The sequence below is a fragment of the Bombus pyrosoma genome, linkage group LG1, assembly GCF_014825855.1.
Source record: "Bombus pyrosoma isolate SC7728 linkage group LG1, ASM1482585v1, whole genome shotgun sequence".
Lineage (NCBI taxonomy): Eukaryota > Metazoa > Arthropoda > Insecta > Hymenoptera > Apidae > Bombus > Bombus pyrosoma.
Window position 1 is genome coordinate 8,293,690 of NC_057770.1, and position 16,406 is coordinate 8,310,095.

The 16,406-nt window shown below is 35.8% G+C and overlaps 1 protein-coding gene across 14 annotated transcripts in view; it reads left to right on the plus strand.

The window, feature by feature from the left end:
• LOC122571105 (nucleolysin TIAR) overlaps positions 1-16,406 on the plus strand; it is a 582,639-nt gene that overhangs the window by 546,513 nt on the left and 19,720 nt on the right. For all 14 annotated transcript variants that reach the window (XM_043734405.1, XM_043734425.1, XM_043734455.1 and 11 more), the window contains 2 exons: positions 6,780-6,960; positions 14,746-14,875. In XM_043734405.1, the coding sequence (XP_043590340.1) occupies positions 6,780-6,960; positions 14,746-14,875 (311 nt within the window). The remainder of the gene's footprint in view (positions 1-6,779; positions 6,961-14,745; positions 14,876-16,406) is intronic.

A 16,406-nucleotide genomic window follows, 5' to 3' on the forward strand; every position in this document is an offset into this window, starting at 1 on the left:
GTCTTATTCAATCTACTTGATCATAGATTAGTGTTATGTAACATACACTGTAAAATAGCGAAACGAACATTATTTCGTACCTAAAGTAATATTAATGTTACAGTATTGTCGATATCAAACGAAGAATTCAGAAGGAACGATTTGAAAAATAATAATTTTTTTATCGTTATGATTCCTAGTGTTTACAATATCGAATACAGAAAATACATACTTTGAACTTCTTATAGGTAATAAATAATGGTAATTGCATTACGTTTTGTGATAACGGGAATTTGTGATATGATATTTTTAATATGTTATATTCGTTTTGCATAAAATAGATAATAGATACTATATTATCCATAAACGTTGTTTTTAAATTTAATTTAAGCTGTCACTGAAGAGTTTTGTATATTTTTCTTTAGTAGGAAAATCATGTTACACGTTTAAGTTGGTTCTATTCACAGGCGTAATTGAAGGCTTTAAAACGTCGAGAACTAAGTTGACGAAGCACTAGGAAAGAGAATGGTTCATACCTTACGTTTTACCTTTATATTTATCCTTTAAAGTTCGCCTATACTAGATGATATAATGACGCTACTCGCTTTCGAATAATCGTATTCTACGAGCGTCATTATGATTGCAAAATAGGGCTGTTATCGCAGACAATGACTTAAGCGCTTCTTCAGTACCGCAAAACGGATAACAATTACGGAACAACAATTACCAGGTGCTGTGGTAAACCAAGAAAGAAAGACAAGTAAGAAAGAAGAAAAGGGAAGGACAATAAGAGAAGCTAAGGGCAGGATGGAGGGCGAGGAGGGAGAGAAAGAGAGCAGAAAAGCAATTTTTATCTTTTCATCCCGGTCGATATAACGCTTTAACAGGCCAGCGGAAAGTTATAAATACGGCGTCAGCCTGGGAACTAATTATTCAAATATCTGTAGATGGGCGGCAGTAAAGAAAAAGGAGACAGACAGAGGGAGAGCCGATGTCCACTTAAAGGCTGCTAGCATGAATTTACTCCGGGGGAATATTGGCGCGCTACGGGGCTAGCCAGTGCCAACGAAACTTCAAGTATCTACGTTATTTAAGGGGGGTACGAGATACGTACATTCGAGTTCCATCGTCGACCACTAGAGATTCCATTCGCCATAAAATGGAGAAAAGTGGAAACTTCCTTCCCGAGTGTAAGAAAGAACGAGAGAAGATATTGCGAAAGTCCAACATCGTCGGCCCTTCTTTTTTCCTTTCTCACTTTCCTGTTTTCCACCCTTTCTTCGTTTTCTCTTTCTTCCCTGCGTTCCTCGACGCTCTCTCTCTCTCTATCTCTCTTTCTCTCGCCTCTCTATTATTTTCTGTTCTCCTTTTTTTTCTTGTCTTGTCTCCATCCCCTTGTCGACGTTCTGTCCTTTTTCTCTTTCCATTTGATCTCGAAACTCCGGGACGCTGCCGGTTCGCACGAGCCTGGCACGGTCAAGGGAAAATTTCGAGTTTACCCCCTGAATTTCTTGTTGATCTTTCATCTGTTCGGGCTGTACCTGTCGGAACTGGCTGGCTAGCAAGTTATCGAGAATTCAGCCAAGTAAAAAGTTCCTAGATCCGCGCGATAAATCTAGTTAGCCGATCGCCAAGTTGTTCCACCGGCCAGATAAGAATAAAGTTTCAGCGAGCATGCTCGGGTCGCCATTGATTGAGTGTGTGGAAGTTCGATTTAGCCGCGTTCGTGTAATCAGCTGCCTAATGAGCCGAACGCGGAACCTACAGGCTCTCCCGGTAATGGCGAGCCTTATGCCGACTATGTCTAAGCCACCAGCCATAAATCACGGATCACCTTCGCAGCGACATGGCGAATCGAAGGGTCCAGTAAATATAGTAGCAGATAGATTTCCTTAAACGAGATATATCCGCTTCTGATGGCCGGTCGCGTACGCGAAATATAGGTCACTTATTGAAAGATGGTACGGAGGAAATGACGCAGGAAATTTCCTTGCTACGAGGTGTCACTTACTTTCACTATTGAATTTTCATGACTATTTTGAGAACGCGTCAACGTGAACATCGGGCTGTCGAAAGTGGTATTATCGCGAGTTTTATACGTTTCACGTCTATTTTCGCGAATAACTTTCGTACATTGTTCGTAATTTGTGCTTATGTTTTAGATGAAAATTCATGTTTATTTTTCCCAAGTAAATATTGCGTTATGGAAGGAAAAATTGGGAACGAAGTATGTACTTCGTGTCAAGTATGTAACTGATAAACTTGTTACCTTTTTATCAGGAATACCACAATTACGTGGGTAATAAACTTATTTTAGTGTGATTGTATAGCTATATACTTTATTTCTATGTCATCTGCAATAAAAAAATTCTATTTTTGTATACGATTATTTAATATATTAATTGGATAATTTTGTTATACGATCACATTAGATCTCATTCAAACATTGTCATTCTTAAAAAGAATGAAGAGAACTCTTCTATTTAGAGACAAAAGAAATTCCTCTTTATCTAAACAACGAAATATGGTATTAATCAAAAAAATGTAACGATATTAATTCGAATAATACACGTTCATTTTTATTCTATGGTTAAGCAATATTTTATGAGAACGCTAGAATTATTTTAGATTAATTGTATTTCAATTGTACGGTTGTATATACATATATAAATCTGCTTTTTTAGTATATACAATCTGAAACAAGAGCTGGTTACGAATCACTCAAAAGTCGATAAACTTTCAACGTGAATAAGCCCGGATAAAATTTTTGATCGCAAATGGTTACTCTTTCTATCTAAGGAAGCCTTTCGGGTGAACCGATCTCATCTCTACGATCTTTTCTTTTAAAGCTGATTTTCATTCAAAGAGTCTTGCCAGTATGAAAGCTTTATCATAGTATGGATCTATAGTAACTCCTCAATTTTTCAGCCTACTATCCCTTAAAGCTTTCGTGGCAATTTTTCGTATAGATCTTCCGATATGAATTTCGATTTTTTTCAACATTAAATCCGGGGAACGAAAAAGTATATTCGACAAGATCAGTTGGCTTTCTTTCCTATTAACTTAGAAATCGTAGATTAGCGATCAGGTGTTATAGCTATCCTCTCGATCGATGGCTTTTCAAGAAAGTGTAAAAAGTATTATTATTAATGTAATTTCTAAACATTTGTTTAGAAGACTTTTAGAAAAGATTTAGAAATCTTGTTGGAAAATTGATAACGATATTTGGAATTTTTTGAAAACATAAAGAGGTTTGCGATTAATGCACTTTTAAATAAAAAAAAAATTTGTTCAATTTGTAGTCTTTTTTAGGAAGGATAAAATGTTCGACTTACAATTTAATATGCGTATTTTAATGCGAAAGCATATTATTGAAAAGATCTTTCAAGTTAAGTTAAATTCCTATTATACAATTCTACACGGATAAAATATATAATAAAAACATCGGTCATTTAATTTATATAACACATACTTTCTCTGCAATAAGTAACATTATGTACATAGTTTGTTGAAACACATTTCATGACTAAGAGATTGTGCGTGACATGGCAAATTTTACGGATGAAATACTTTTGTACAATAGTACAGATACTTCTGTACAGATAACTTCTAGTGTGATTACTGATAACACAATCTTACACATAAAAATAAAGATTCCTGTTATCGCAGAACATGTAAATAAATGAGCATGCAATGATACACAAAAAATAAAGAAGAAATTTTATTCCCTCTACACACACCATTCGGGGAATATTTTACAAGTTACCTAATCTTACATGGAAAAAAGAACGTCGGCTTCTATTCTTATTTTCTAATCTCACCTACAAAAGACCATCCTTACATTTTCCACCGATCGGTGTTCCGATAATCGATCGTTCCATTAATTAACATTTTATAATAATCGATACTCTACTGTATAATTAATAGAAACGACAGTGAAGATGGTAGAGGTGACCAGTTTTGCCAAAATCTCACAAAGATTGCTCACGGATAAAAGCCAGGAACGTTAACCATACGATGGTCCGAAGAAAATTAAGTTATATGAAAAGCAAGATATTAAAAATCCAATCGTTGATCAAACTCTTGGAACCTGTTACCATTTGTAGCGTTTAGCTCGTTCAGCACTTCTGTCGCGTGATTTCATCGACCGACCGCATATCCTGTAATCTCTAAACGTCTCAGATAATGAAAGAGGAAAATTTACAGGCAATATCTAATGTTCGCGAAACGAGCAACGCTTTGACATTCGCCGTTCGGTCGACATCGATCGTCGAAAGCGGCGCAGTTCGAGGCCTCGTAAAAAGGAAATAATAATTTCATGGACACAAGAGAAAAATCGATATTATAGTGGCTACGTAAGCGTTTTAGCGGGAAGAAAATTTTTTAAAGCGAACCGATAACGCATGGGGGAGAAGGATGGGACAGAGAAGGAAGAAGGGAGTTTGAGACATTCCGAGAATACTGAGAATAACATTCAGGGGGCAATAAAGAGATAATGCCGAGCTTTCAGAAACGAAGAGAACGTCCCCCTGGTAAGTTCTTAACGGAACGTTCCAACGTCCTGAGAACCTTCTATCCTCGAACGAGGCAATTACAGGCTGTGGTTTACCGGTCGCGTTTACACCCGTAGTCTGCTACCTTAGTATAGGCTAAGCCCCCGTACGATCGTAAACTTAGCTGACGGGGTTCAACCTCTTTGGCATTGCCGTTCGATATCTCGAACGGCTAGCCTGCTGCACCGAGTTCCGCGTCGTCAAACCTGACCCGTTTCTCCGGGTATCACCGATGCTAAAACAGCAAAGCAGACGCACCGGTTAATAGCAAACAGATATCGGTGAAGTTACTTTCTTTAACGTGTGCAAATTTTTCTTCGTTCACAGGTAGAACCGATTACATTTTCTTACGATAGGAAACTAATCGATAAGATTGAATATCGCATGCATCGATGACTTTGTATCGTGTATCATTTGAGTTTCTTAATTTTTAATTTTGCACTGGGTAGCGACATTGTTGCAGAATTCTAAGATTATTAAAGCACTGGTAATTAGGTAATTGCATGTTATATTTTTTTTTTTTTTTTGTGCCGCTTCAATATGAGGAACGAAAGAAATTAAAAGCGTAAATTCGATGAACTATCGACAAAATTTGCTGTCTAACGTTATCATTATTTGAGAATGCAGATATCATATACCATTGAAGATAAATAGAGAGACAATAAATGAAGAAAACGTGCATGTAACTGTGTATACTTTCTAAAAGATAGTATCTTTTCATCGCTATTATATATTCTAAAACCATTAATTATCAATGGAGTATTCATGAATAAAAATTATATAAAGCATTTCGTTTTATCGTACCGGCTTTTTTTTCTCATACAAGTTGTAGACGCATGCGTTCCATTAAGGTCCATTATTCTGGAAAACCATTCGGTTGTCAATATTCTATCATAAATATTATAACACATTGAACTCACACAGTGTAGGTATATTCAAAGTAAATATTTTAATCCCTTTAAAATGCGTAGTATTTCAAATAATATAAATCACATTGAGACGGAATGCTGGTTACGTGTGAATATTTCTTTTATCGACACGTTTTAATATAGCCGAACACTGGATGCATAACCATATTAAATCAAAAATATTGAAATACATTAAAACGTTGAATATTTCTTTAGAATGGAATAATTTTAAATCTCAGCTTTAAACGTTGAGTCAGAGAAAGATTTTCCATAATTCGAACGCACATCAGTTTTGCATTAGCTTTTACTCTGACAATAAGTATCGGAGCTTTCGATGAACTTATACATAGTTTATACATTAAATGTTCTCGAACGCGGTAGAAACGTCGGAATAACGGCTTTTTTGAAAATATAAAAAAGAAAGTTGTTAATCTTCCGCTAGGTTTTCGTCGAGTTCCTTACTTTGTTAAAGTTACGAAACATTTCGGGCGTGATTAATACATTGCATAAATTAAATAGTTTTTTTTTTTTTGTTCATACTTTCAATGAAGGTTATTAATGATCAAACTACGAACTAAGTTTCTAAAGATAAAGCAATCAGGGATTTTAACTGGTTCACCAAATGGTGAAGATATTGATTATGCAGCCTGCCATTTAATAGCTCTATCAGACTGGTATCGGGATTAAAAAGCATTTAATATTCCGGCGATCGAATTTTATAACGTCGTTGCCATTCTCTACATATTTTATTTGCAATTTTACAATTAATTTCCGCAGCACAGCAAAGTTATATCTGGCAAACTTTGCAGCTAATTAGACTTAAGTGTAACTTTGATGTAAATTCGCGAAGCTAGTGAACTTTGCAAGGAACTTTAGATTACAAATTTGACAGTGTTAACGACTTTATTAATGTATCGGCATCGACGGAAGATCAATTTCTACCTCAAATATCCGAAATTCTAATTAATTATCCAATTTTATGCTAATCGGACGTTATTAACATAAGACAATTTTCTCTACCTTTTAATATTCTTTACCAATTATCTTACTTCATTAAGATTTCGTTATTACGTCCAACTGACAGTGACAAGAAAAGTGTATGATACTGATATATCTAAAGTGTGTTAGAAAATTCTAAAGACATATGCGTACAAGTGTATGTTGAGTAACTAATATTTTAGAATGTTTAATGTAAAACATATAATGTATTAACAGGTAACGTAATAAAAAAAAAAAAACACAAACAGACAAATATTTGTCATCACTTCGATCCACAGCATTATCTTGATAATGGAGTAAATCTAAATTTAACTAACATTTTTTATTTTTTTATTTGCAGCAAATGCAAAGCCATTGACTTTCGATGAAGTGTACAATCAAAGTAGTCCGACCAACTGTACAGTATACTGCGGTGGACTAACTAATGGTCTAACAGAAGAGCTAATGCAAAAAACTTTCTCGCCTTTTGGATCCATCCAAGAGATTCGTGTATTCAAGGACAAGGGTTATGCTTTTATCAGGTAAACGTTAAATTTTTACATTATCTTCGCAGATTTATAACATTTCCGTATAAGAGTTCACGTATAAAAGTGGCTACGTATAAAAATCATGCGACAGTTCCTGTTAATATTTTCGTTTAATTAGTCGTTTATAATACACAAAATAAAGCTATGTACACATACAATGTTTCGAGCGGGCGAAATTTACACAAATAACAATTGAAATGTTTCGTAATTAAAACTACAAAATTCGTAAAAACGTACGTAAAAATGTAATACGATATCGCATCTATAATAACGCGAACAATAATTAACTGGCAAACTTTCCCAGCGTGAAATCCTAGTAAGGTATAATTTTCTATTTTTATTCTTTTAATCCACGGTAAAGTTCCTCGGTGGTTCAACGATTGTTTTAGAAAATTAGTGGTCTACAAAACTTGTAGTATATATGAAGACAAGCGCAACGTGGGCAGTTCTTTCGAAACTTATTAATTTCAAAAGTTTGCTCGCGTAAGTGTACAGCTCCGACGATCTCTCGATTCTTGACGTCCCTGAAGACTGTGGCGCATTGTTGTTGAAATGTCGTGGTGATATACGTTACGTGTAATATCTCTCGGAGATGTCAGTGCGACGGGAAGTCCCCACGGTGAAGGTAGTAGCGTTGAAGTACGCCGCAGTCAGAGATCATCGCGTGAAAGAAAGCGAGCAAAACGGGAGTTAAGCTGATCGATAGAAAAAGTTCTCACGTACAACGCCGAGTTTGAGATAATAAATTCTTCACGCTAAAGCCGGATTTCCTTCCGGCGGACAAAAAGTTTTAGGACCGACTAGTCTAATTGCTAGATATATTAAAGTTATTAGTTTTGCAAACTAATAATAAGACTTATAAAAAGTTATTTGTAGACTGATCGTAGTCGATCTTGGGAAATCATTTGTTTTAAAAGTTTATTAATTAACGCTATTTTTTTATGATATACATATGTCCTTATTTGTTAGGAAAAATATTCTACTTAAAGTATTGCGCTTTATTCCTAGGTCGACAATAACATGCAAATGATTAATAAAATATAAATTCATGGTATGTAGAATAAAGTGATTATATAAATGATAAAACTCGTGGAAGGAAATTCTTCTTAAATTAAAATAATTAACTCGTAATTATGTCGTATGCTAATCTATCTACTTTGGCCTCCTCGCTACCATTTACATATCACCATCTTTTTCGTATGTTGTTGTAGTATGTAGGAACTATATTAGTCTCTATATAAGATTGCTCCAATTTCTACATATAATTAATATTATAATTTGTACATAAATCACATATAATTTGATCATATAATTAAACAGCGAATGCGTTTATGCAAATTCATACGTTTATGAACGTAATTAAAGAATTTGCACTTAAATGTGCTTTTTCTTTTAAATATTTCTAACAACCACCATATATTGTGTATATATATATATATATTTACGTGCACTCTCTGTATTTTTATACATTTAAATTTTTCATAACGCACGAATATTCGCAGTCTGATTATATGAAAAATATAAAAATTGAGTGGATCTTATAGAAGAGACGCTAAATACATCAATTATAAAATCGCGAGTGAAAAATGAATACTATAAGAGACAGATATTTAATGGAACGGAAGGGACGATAAATTCACTTAATAAATATCGACGTAAAAAACGTATAGTTTAATTAACCGTACTTTACGTCGGTTTAATAAAATGGTAAAAAGTATAAAATCGAGCCAACGTTCCTTTTTGCCAAATTTCGCTTGGCAAGCGTCTAAAATCGAAAAGCAAGAGGCAGGATGCGTCACGAAGTTTACCGAGTACACTGATAACACGATGATGTCTTTAACCGAACTTTTGGCATCTGACAGGGATGCAATGATGCTTTCAAAATTGATAGCTGATTTCGGAATGCGGCCAGAATCACTTGCGTATTCAATCGATATCTTCGAATATCGGTACGTCGTCATACAATTAGAGTGAAAATAATCATGACTCTGCAATTTCAGAGACCACGTACTGCAATCATGAACTTCTCTCATTTGCCTCGAGGCAAATTGTGCGTGATACAATCCGTTCTACGTGTGATTAGTTTCGGTTTTCAATTGAAGTCGCCGTGCGGTAATAAAGACAATTTACTTTTAACGGCAGGTATGAAATTATTTTTGTCCGAGAGTTTTAATTCTATAAAATAAAAACTTGTGACACTAATGAAACTGTAAAATAGATTTCTACAAGTACGGTACATACATAGTGGAGTCCTTAAATTATTAATGTTTCAAATGTATTTTTAATAAACTAAAATAAACTAATAAATAATAATAATAATTGTTTATAGTATATATATTACATAAGGATGTGGTCGAATAACATGTACAAGCAGGCACGAGATGATTCCTTATGGAAAAATAAGAACAAAATATGCAATAAAAATTTTTCAGTTAAGGCTTAGTTTAAGAGAAAATCGAGTTTGAAAATTTACGAAGTATACTTGAATATGGCTAATTCCGGACTAGGCAGGATTAAATAATCGACAGGAAGTTATCCTACCTGTGAAAATAAGTCGAAAACGTAGAATAACATTTTTTCTCAAGACGTTTTGTTTCTGAGAAAAATAAATTTGAAAATTTATCATACGCGTGTAATAGGTCGATTCTTAACAAAACGTGTTCGAACTTTATTTTCTTGAAAATAAAGTCCCCGAATGGACAAATTTTATTCTAAATTTTCGACTTATCTTTACACCTCCTGAACAACCTCCTGTTGATTATTTAGTATCAAGTATATTTGATAAATTTTTAAACTTGATTTTCTCGAAAACTAAGTCTTAAATGAAAAAATTTTATTCCATATTTTATTTTTATTTTTTCGTAAAGAATCACCTCGTGCTCGCTTGTACAAGTTATTCGGCCGCACCCTGTATACTATAGTAAATAAGGTATTGTTCTCTCATATAGTTGTCTTCCTTTCACAATCTTCAAAGCAATTGTTGTATCTTACGTACAGCTTTGAGATCGTAAAGGCTCAACCAGTTATGAAAGTCGTAAGTTTTATCACTTTATACACATTTTTAAAGTTCACATAGTGATCATTCTCATCGTATTTATAAAAGCGAGAATTATTGAACGTCTGGCATACATTTTACGTAAATAAGATTGCACGATGAAACATATTATTATCTAATTGTACCATCAACATAGTTAACATAGATGCGAAAAATTTATAAATATGTACATTATGTATATAGTACATATTTTATCTAAAACGAATACGCGTTTCAGTTATTTTTGAGTTTGTAGTAAATTCAGTAATTCTTATTCATTCCTCCATAGACAATTTCACTCGAATTTTCAAGCGAAAATAGCAAAGATATATTTTATAAATATTAGTCAAAAATGATTTTCTACTTCTGCGAAAAAGTTCTAATTGATTTTGTTCTCCAGCTATGTGTTCCAATCCATCTTTCGCCTTTCATTTCAATTGCTGTGATTTATTACCAATAGATAGGTAACGACAGCTTATATAACAAGTTATTCTGCAATACAATTCATTGAAATAATGATCGGTGCGATCAATATATTATCGTTTTCATCAATATACCAGAATAAGGTGGTATTCACAAGCGTCGTAATTTTTGTCTACTTTCTCACACTTTGCCACGTAAATACACATATACGCTACAGAGAGTAGACAATACACGTCCCAATAATTGAATTCTATTGTCAAGAGAAATGAAGGCTATCAAATAACTCGGATGACTCAAGGAATCGCCTCTGATTCACGACTAATGCCTTCGCGGCCACTTACGTGGGGGAGAGAATGTATATCGTTCTCTGATCGCTAATCATATTTACCGTCTTGCTCGTCCCTTCCTCTCTTTCTAGCTCCTTTGTTTCACGTAGTATGTACGCCTATCACACACGCATACCTTCTGTGGCAGCCAATCACACGTTCTAAAGTTCACGTGCTACGTTATCGCAATAACGGCATACATCATCACGCAATACCTTTAAATGTCCATTTCACGATTAGCCATTGTTAGAATGCAATATGGCGATATTTTGCGTGACGGAAGAACGGTCATAATGGACGCGAGTAACAAAGATCGACAGATCGGAGAAACATTTTCACTTTCGATGTACATATATATATATATATATAAATCGTACCAATATCTTTTAATCCTTTTACGATATAATAAAGCGACGAAAAATTCAAAATGGGCGACTCATGGAATATGATTTCTTTAAACTCAGAAATTCCTACCACTTGTGTCATTCTCTGGCAACAAATTAACTCACCGAAACGAATATGTAATTCGTATTTCGAGAATTAATCGTTGATCTCAGCGTAATGAAATTGCGTGATTCGTGATAAGTAGAATCGAGGATTCGATTTGACTTCTGAGAAGCATATTTCATAGTTCGCTCAAGATTCTCTTTAAAAGAGTTTAAAGACGATCAATTTTCCTCCTGAATCGGAAAACCAGGAAGAGTATGAGAAGACGGATTCAAAACAAGCGATGCTTGTGGAAGAAAAAGGTGGATCATAAGGAGGCGAAAAAACTCTTTCTCCGTAGCAGTTCCTTCGAGTCTGACTTCGTCGACGTTTCTCGCGCACGTTCTATGCTGTTCGGCATCATTCTTCTTTCTTGTAGTCCCGCCGCTAGCAACCGCTGTTACCTCAGTATCTCTTCGTATGTCTTCTGCAGTTCCGCCACCCGTGGACAATGTCCGTCGTTCGGATATCTTCCGTCTAATTGCTCTTCCCTCTTTCATTCTTCTATAGTCAGAAACTCCGGAAACGAATATCTCGGGATGACGTATGGACTTACTCTTGGATACACTGTATAGATCGTTGCAGAGGAGTGAAAAAGAAGTATGAAGGAGGCAAGAGAGGCGAAGAAAAAGAGAGAGAGAGGTCCTTTCTTCTCGGTGAAAAGAAAGAATCTTATCTACTACTGGTTATCGGTCGGGCTTTGGACGGTGTGAGAACGAGGCGATGGCAGAAAAGGGGTTGGTTGCTGACGATGACCATCCTTCGTCGTACTCGAAGACGTGGATGGAGAATGAACTCCTGGACGGAGCTCCTATTGTGGCAGTCCCGGGCGAGGATGTTAAAAGTGACCTAATCTCTCGATAAATTCGATGATTTTTCGTTGGTCCTCGCTGGCAGCCGGTGTCGTATTCGTCAATCCACGATCGAGCTCTCGTGAGACGCTCAAGCGACGAAAATTGATCGAATTTTGTTGGGAAACGTGCTTGGAATGGACAGCCGATAACTGATATACGTTTTAAAGTAACTGGATATGGGATACGAGCATTGAAAGTGCTACCACCTAGTATTCGAATACTCCCAATCTTCTTCTTCTTTTTTTTTTTTTTTTTTACAAATATTAGCCTGCTCTTCTTTACGACATTTTGTATTTTAATATCGATGCAGATATTTTGCTGTGAATTTCATTTTTCAAAATATTGCCATTTAGTTTTCCTATTTACGATATAAATTGAATATGTTTCGTTTCAATTCAGCTTTTATATTATATATATTTTATTATTCGTTCGTGAAGCCTATAAAAAGAGGAATAAACGATAGCTTTTACCTACTTTGTTAAATTCAAATTCATTTATCAAAGTTATAACAACTAAGCGTAATAAAGTGTATAATTAAAAATGTTCGCGTGTACTGGAAGTTATAATAACGCGACTCACTGCTGTTTCTTGCAATTGACAATAAAATGATCAGTGAAACGATATTTTACTTGGCACAATAAAGCTTTCGAATCATAAATACGAAATAAATTATTCCCGTTACAAAATCAGTTTATCTGCCCACGTAATTGAATGCTTTACAAAGCACGTTGTCCATTGCTGGGATTTATACGTACAAACCTGAATCCAAAGCGTTTCTCAAGAAACAATAAAGTTACTTCTCTCATTGCTACGTTCGTCAAACAATTCAAAGGCACGTACAATACACAAAAACAGATATTACGTTAAAAGAAACCATTAATCAGAGTTACCACTCAATTCTGAAGACTGCTATTTAAAAATGCATCTTTCCATACAATCTGTGACACAGCATCCACGATGTACAGGGAATAAAGTATAATATACAAAAGATTTCATACAGATCAAATTAAACGTAACGAAATAATAGAATTCCAACTTAACAGTATCTTGCTATATTCTGTTAAAAAATCAAAAGAAAAGACACGATATGCGAGAATTAATTCTTGTCCTTAACTTTTATAGTTTAAAGTTTCTCGAATTCGCCCCATCGTAATGCAACCCCGTTCATTAACGAACGGAAACTGCAGCCCGAATCCTGCAGGGCAAGCATCCGTATATAAGATTATCTTTATAATGCCTCTAAAAACGACGTGTTTATGTCCGGCCACACGGCATAACGTGCCCCCTTCAGCAGCCGGTTACATAGACGACATTTACGAGGACATACCACCCCCTCGGCCCATCTGAATCTTGGTTGAATGCCAAATGGCAAACCTTAACCTCGCCGTAATTGAAGGACTCGATAAATAAAGGCTGCGTCTGCGTTTTCAGTAATGCGATCCGGCTGTTATCCGGTGCGAGCAGCGGCATTTTGATTTTCGCGTGGTGTAATAAATAAATAATCCGCGACAAAGAGGAAGATAAAGCCGACCGATAGGAGTAGCAGCAGGCCATGCGGTTAACTCGGTCGTTATCGACAAAATGATAATATCACCGAGGGTAGAGGGTGTTTGTTCACATGCTCGATACACTTTGAACGCTCTCCAAACTGTATGAAATTCAAAGTAGCACCGCACGATATACATATACGTGAAACTACGATTTAACATGGAATCTCTAGATCCACGGGTATAATCTAGATTCGGCGGGATTCACAATTATCGTGCTTATTCGTGCGCACGGTAAACTCGCATAAATTAAACTGCAAGAGTCGCTGAGAGCACTAGTAGCCGACCATTTCGTTAAAGCTACGATAATAAGGTTCCGTGTAACTGGCGGAAAAAAGTGCAGCCAGATCGTGCTACATATTTTTCTTCACAGGCGTGCACGCGTATTTGTAAATTCCGTCTATCCTCGTAACACGTGGCGGCAGCAAATACGCTTGAAACGAATTTTTAACGCCCGTCCTTTAATTGCTTTTTAGAAAGAGGCTACTATATGCATAATTGTCTTTACATATCATCTCCAACTCTTCTCTCAGCTGTCTCTAACAAAAATCCGAAATTTCGATGTTGCCTCTCCAGGGATAACTTGATGCAACGTGTTATAAAGATTTATTAAAAAATATCACAGCGCGATATCGTAGATTTCAACGAAGTCCCTTTCCCTTTTCTTTTCGTTTCTTTTCTTTGAGAATTTTGGACAGTATTACTTAAATAAAATATGTGGAAAACTGGGACAGTTAAGATAAAGAATTGATGTAATCCAAACCCTCAGTTAGCACGATTGGACGATAGATAATTCATAAACGTTTGAAATAAGCTACTTAATTTTTAAGTACTTTGTGAAACGAGATGAAATTGTTCAATACGCGGCACTAGAAAAGATTTGATGACAAAGACACATTTTTTGTCTATCGAATAATTCTTTTGTCGAAATAATTGCTCTTATTTATCTGTCTGCCAGCACAAGCGGATTTAAAATGAAAAGAGACATTTTTCATTTGAAATAATTGACGATCGTCGAATTCGTTGAACCTAAAAAGTTATTAAGTGTGAAAGCATTTGAACGAAACGTTGAGAGCTAATCTGAAATTCGTGGTTTGGTTGTATTTCAGGTTTTCTACCAAAGAATCGGCGACACACGCTATTGTGGCAGTACACAACACCGACATCAATGGTCAAACGGTGAAATGTAGTTGGGGCAAGGAGAGCGGGGATCCGAACAATGCTCAACAAACTGGGCAGGTAAACGTTCGCTCTTTTATCGACCTCTCATGGAAAGAGGAAGCAATGAAATTCGCGACAGAATTCTGGATAAAGTTTGAAACGAGACGCTTAAGATAAAATTTCAAATAAAGTTTCCAATCACTTCTTCCATCGATCGCGGAAAATGGCAACAACGCTGGCCAACTAAGAAAGGGAAATAAAAGGCCTTTGTACATTCTCTTTTGTAATTCTTCGAATACAGTATGTGAAAAATGAATAAAGATACAGAATATATAAAAATAGGAATACTTTCAGAATTCATAATATACGTATATTATGATTAACACGAGGGATCGAATGAAATCAATATAAATTCAAGGAGAATATCCTTCAGCAGGTTTATGCTCGAACTATGTTTTAACCTCGAGATATGTGCCAAAGATCCTAGCAATTAATACCAAGTCCACTTCGAACTAGAACATGAGTTCGGTTTGAATTAGGGATTGAGATATCTTGGCAAATGCATTATCATATAAGTCCGTTCGATCGTATTGTATATATGTCCTTGGTAAGCATTCTATATAATTGAAACTAAATAAGAGGCAAGCACGATTTCAAAATAGAAGGTCTCTTAAATTATCGTGCGATTTTTATTTTTACTAAATTACAAGCAAAAACAAGTAAACCGAAATAGACGAAAAATTTTCATTTCATTAAGGATACGTATCTTAATAAGATTAATAAGAAGAATATTTCTCATTTCGTTAAACATACAATACTAATATCTACGAACGTTGATCGTATCGAAGAGAAACGCAAGGCACAAACGTATTACGCCTCGTTACCAAGAATAAATCGCAAAAAGCAGCCTCCTACCAGATATTGGAAAAAGGAAATAGTTACAGTATTCGATTGCCTGTTCCATCCGGTTTGGGCTTTGCGTTCAGTGCATGACCGACTGGTACGAGCCTAGTAGAAGAGTAAAAACGGAAGGAGGAAGGGAGGACAGGGAATCGGGCAAGATTCCGGTCTATTCACGGGTCTTGCTCTAAAGTGTGTCTGTCGGGTCTCTTAGCAATTAGCGCCGGTAGGACGAGTAAGTACGTCCGATCTGGGAATGGTAGCCGAAGTACGCCCTCTTCTCCCTTGTACTCTCCTCAGCAGTACTTCCGTCCATCCATCCACTGTTACTCGGCCCGTGACATCGCTCTAATTGATCCCTATTCCCATAACGCGCTTCTCCCACGAGTAGTACCGGGATATCGCATTACTACGTATCTCATCATGCCTCAGTCTCATACTCGACGCAGTTGGTCTGCTTTCATGTTCGATCTTCTTCTTAACCTGGCTAAATTAATCGCCAGATGATGCACAGGATAATTCACGTCTCAAGATTTTGGCTTGTTCGCATGCATCTTTAGAAGGTGTGAACGTTTAGATCCCGGTACAATTTCTGAAAATACAGTGAGTTACGAAAGTATCCAAACACTTGCAGAATTATTTTATGAACATATTGGGTTGTAAGACGATTGCATCGATGCATTTAGAATGCGCATAGAAGTATCAAGTA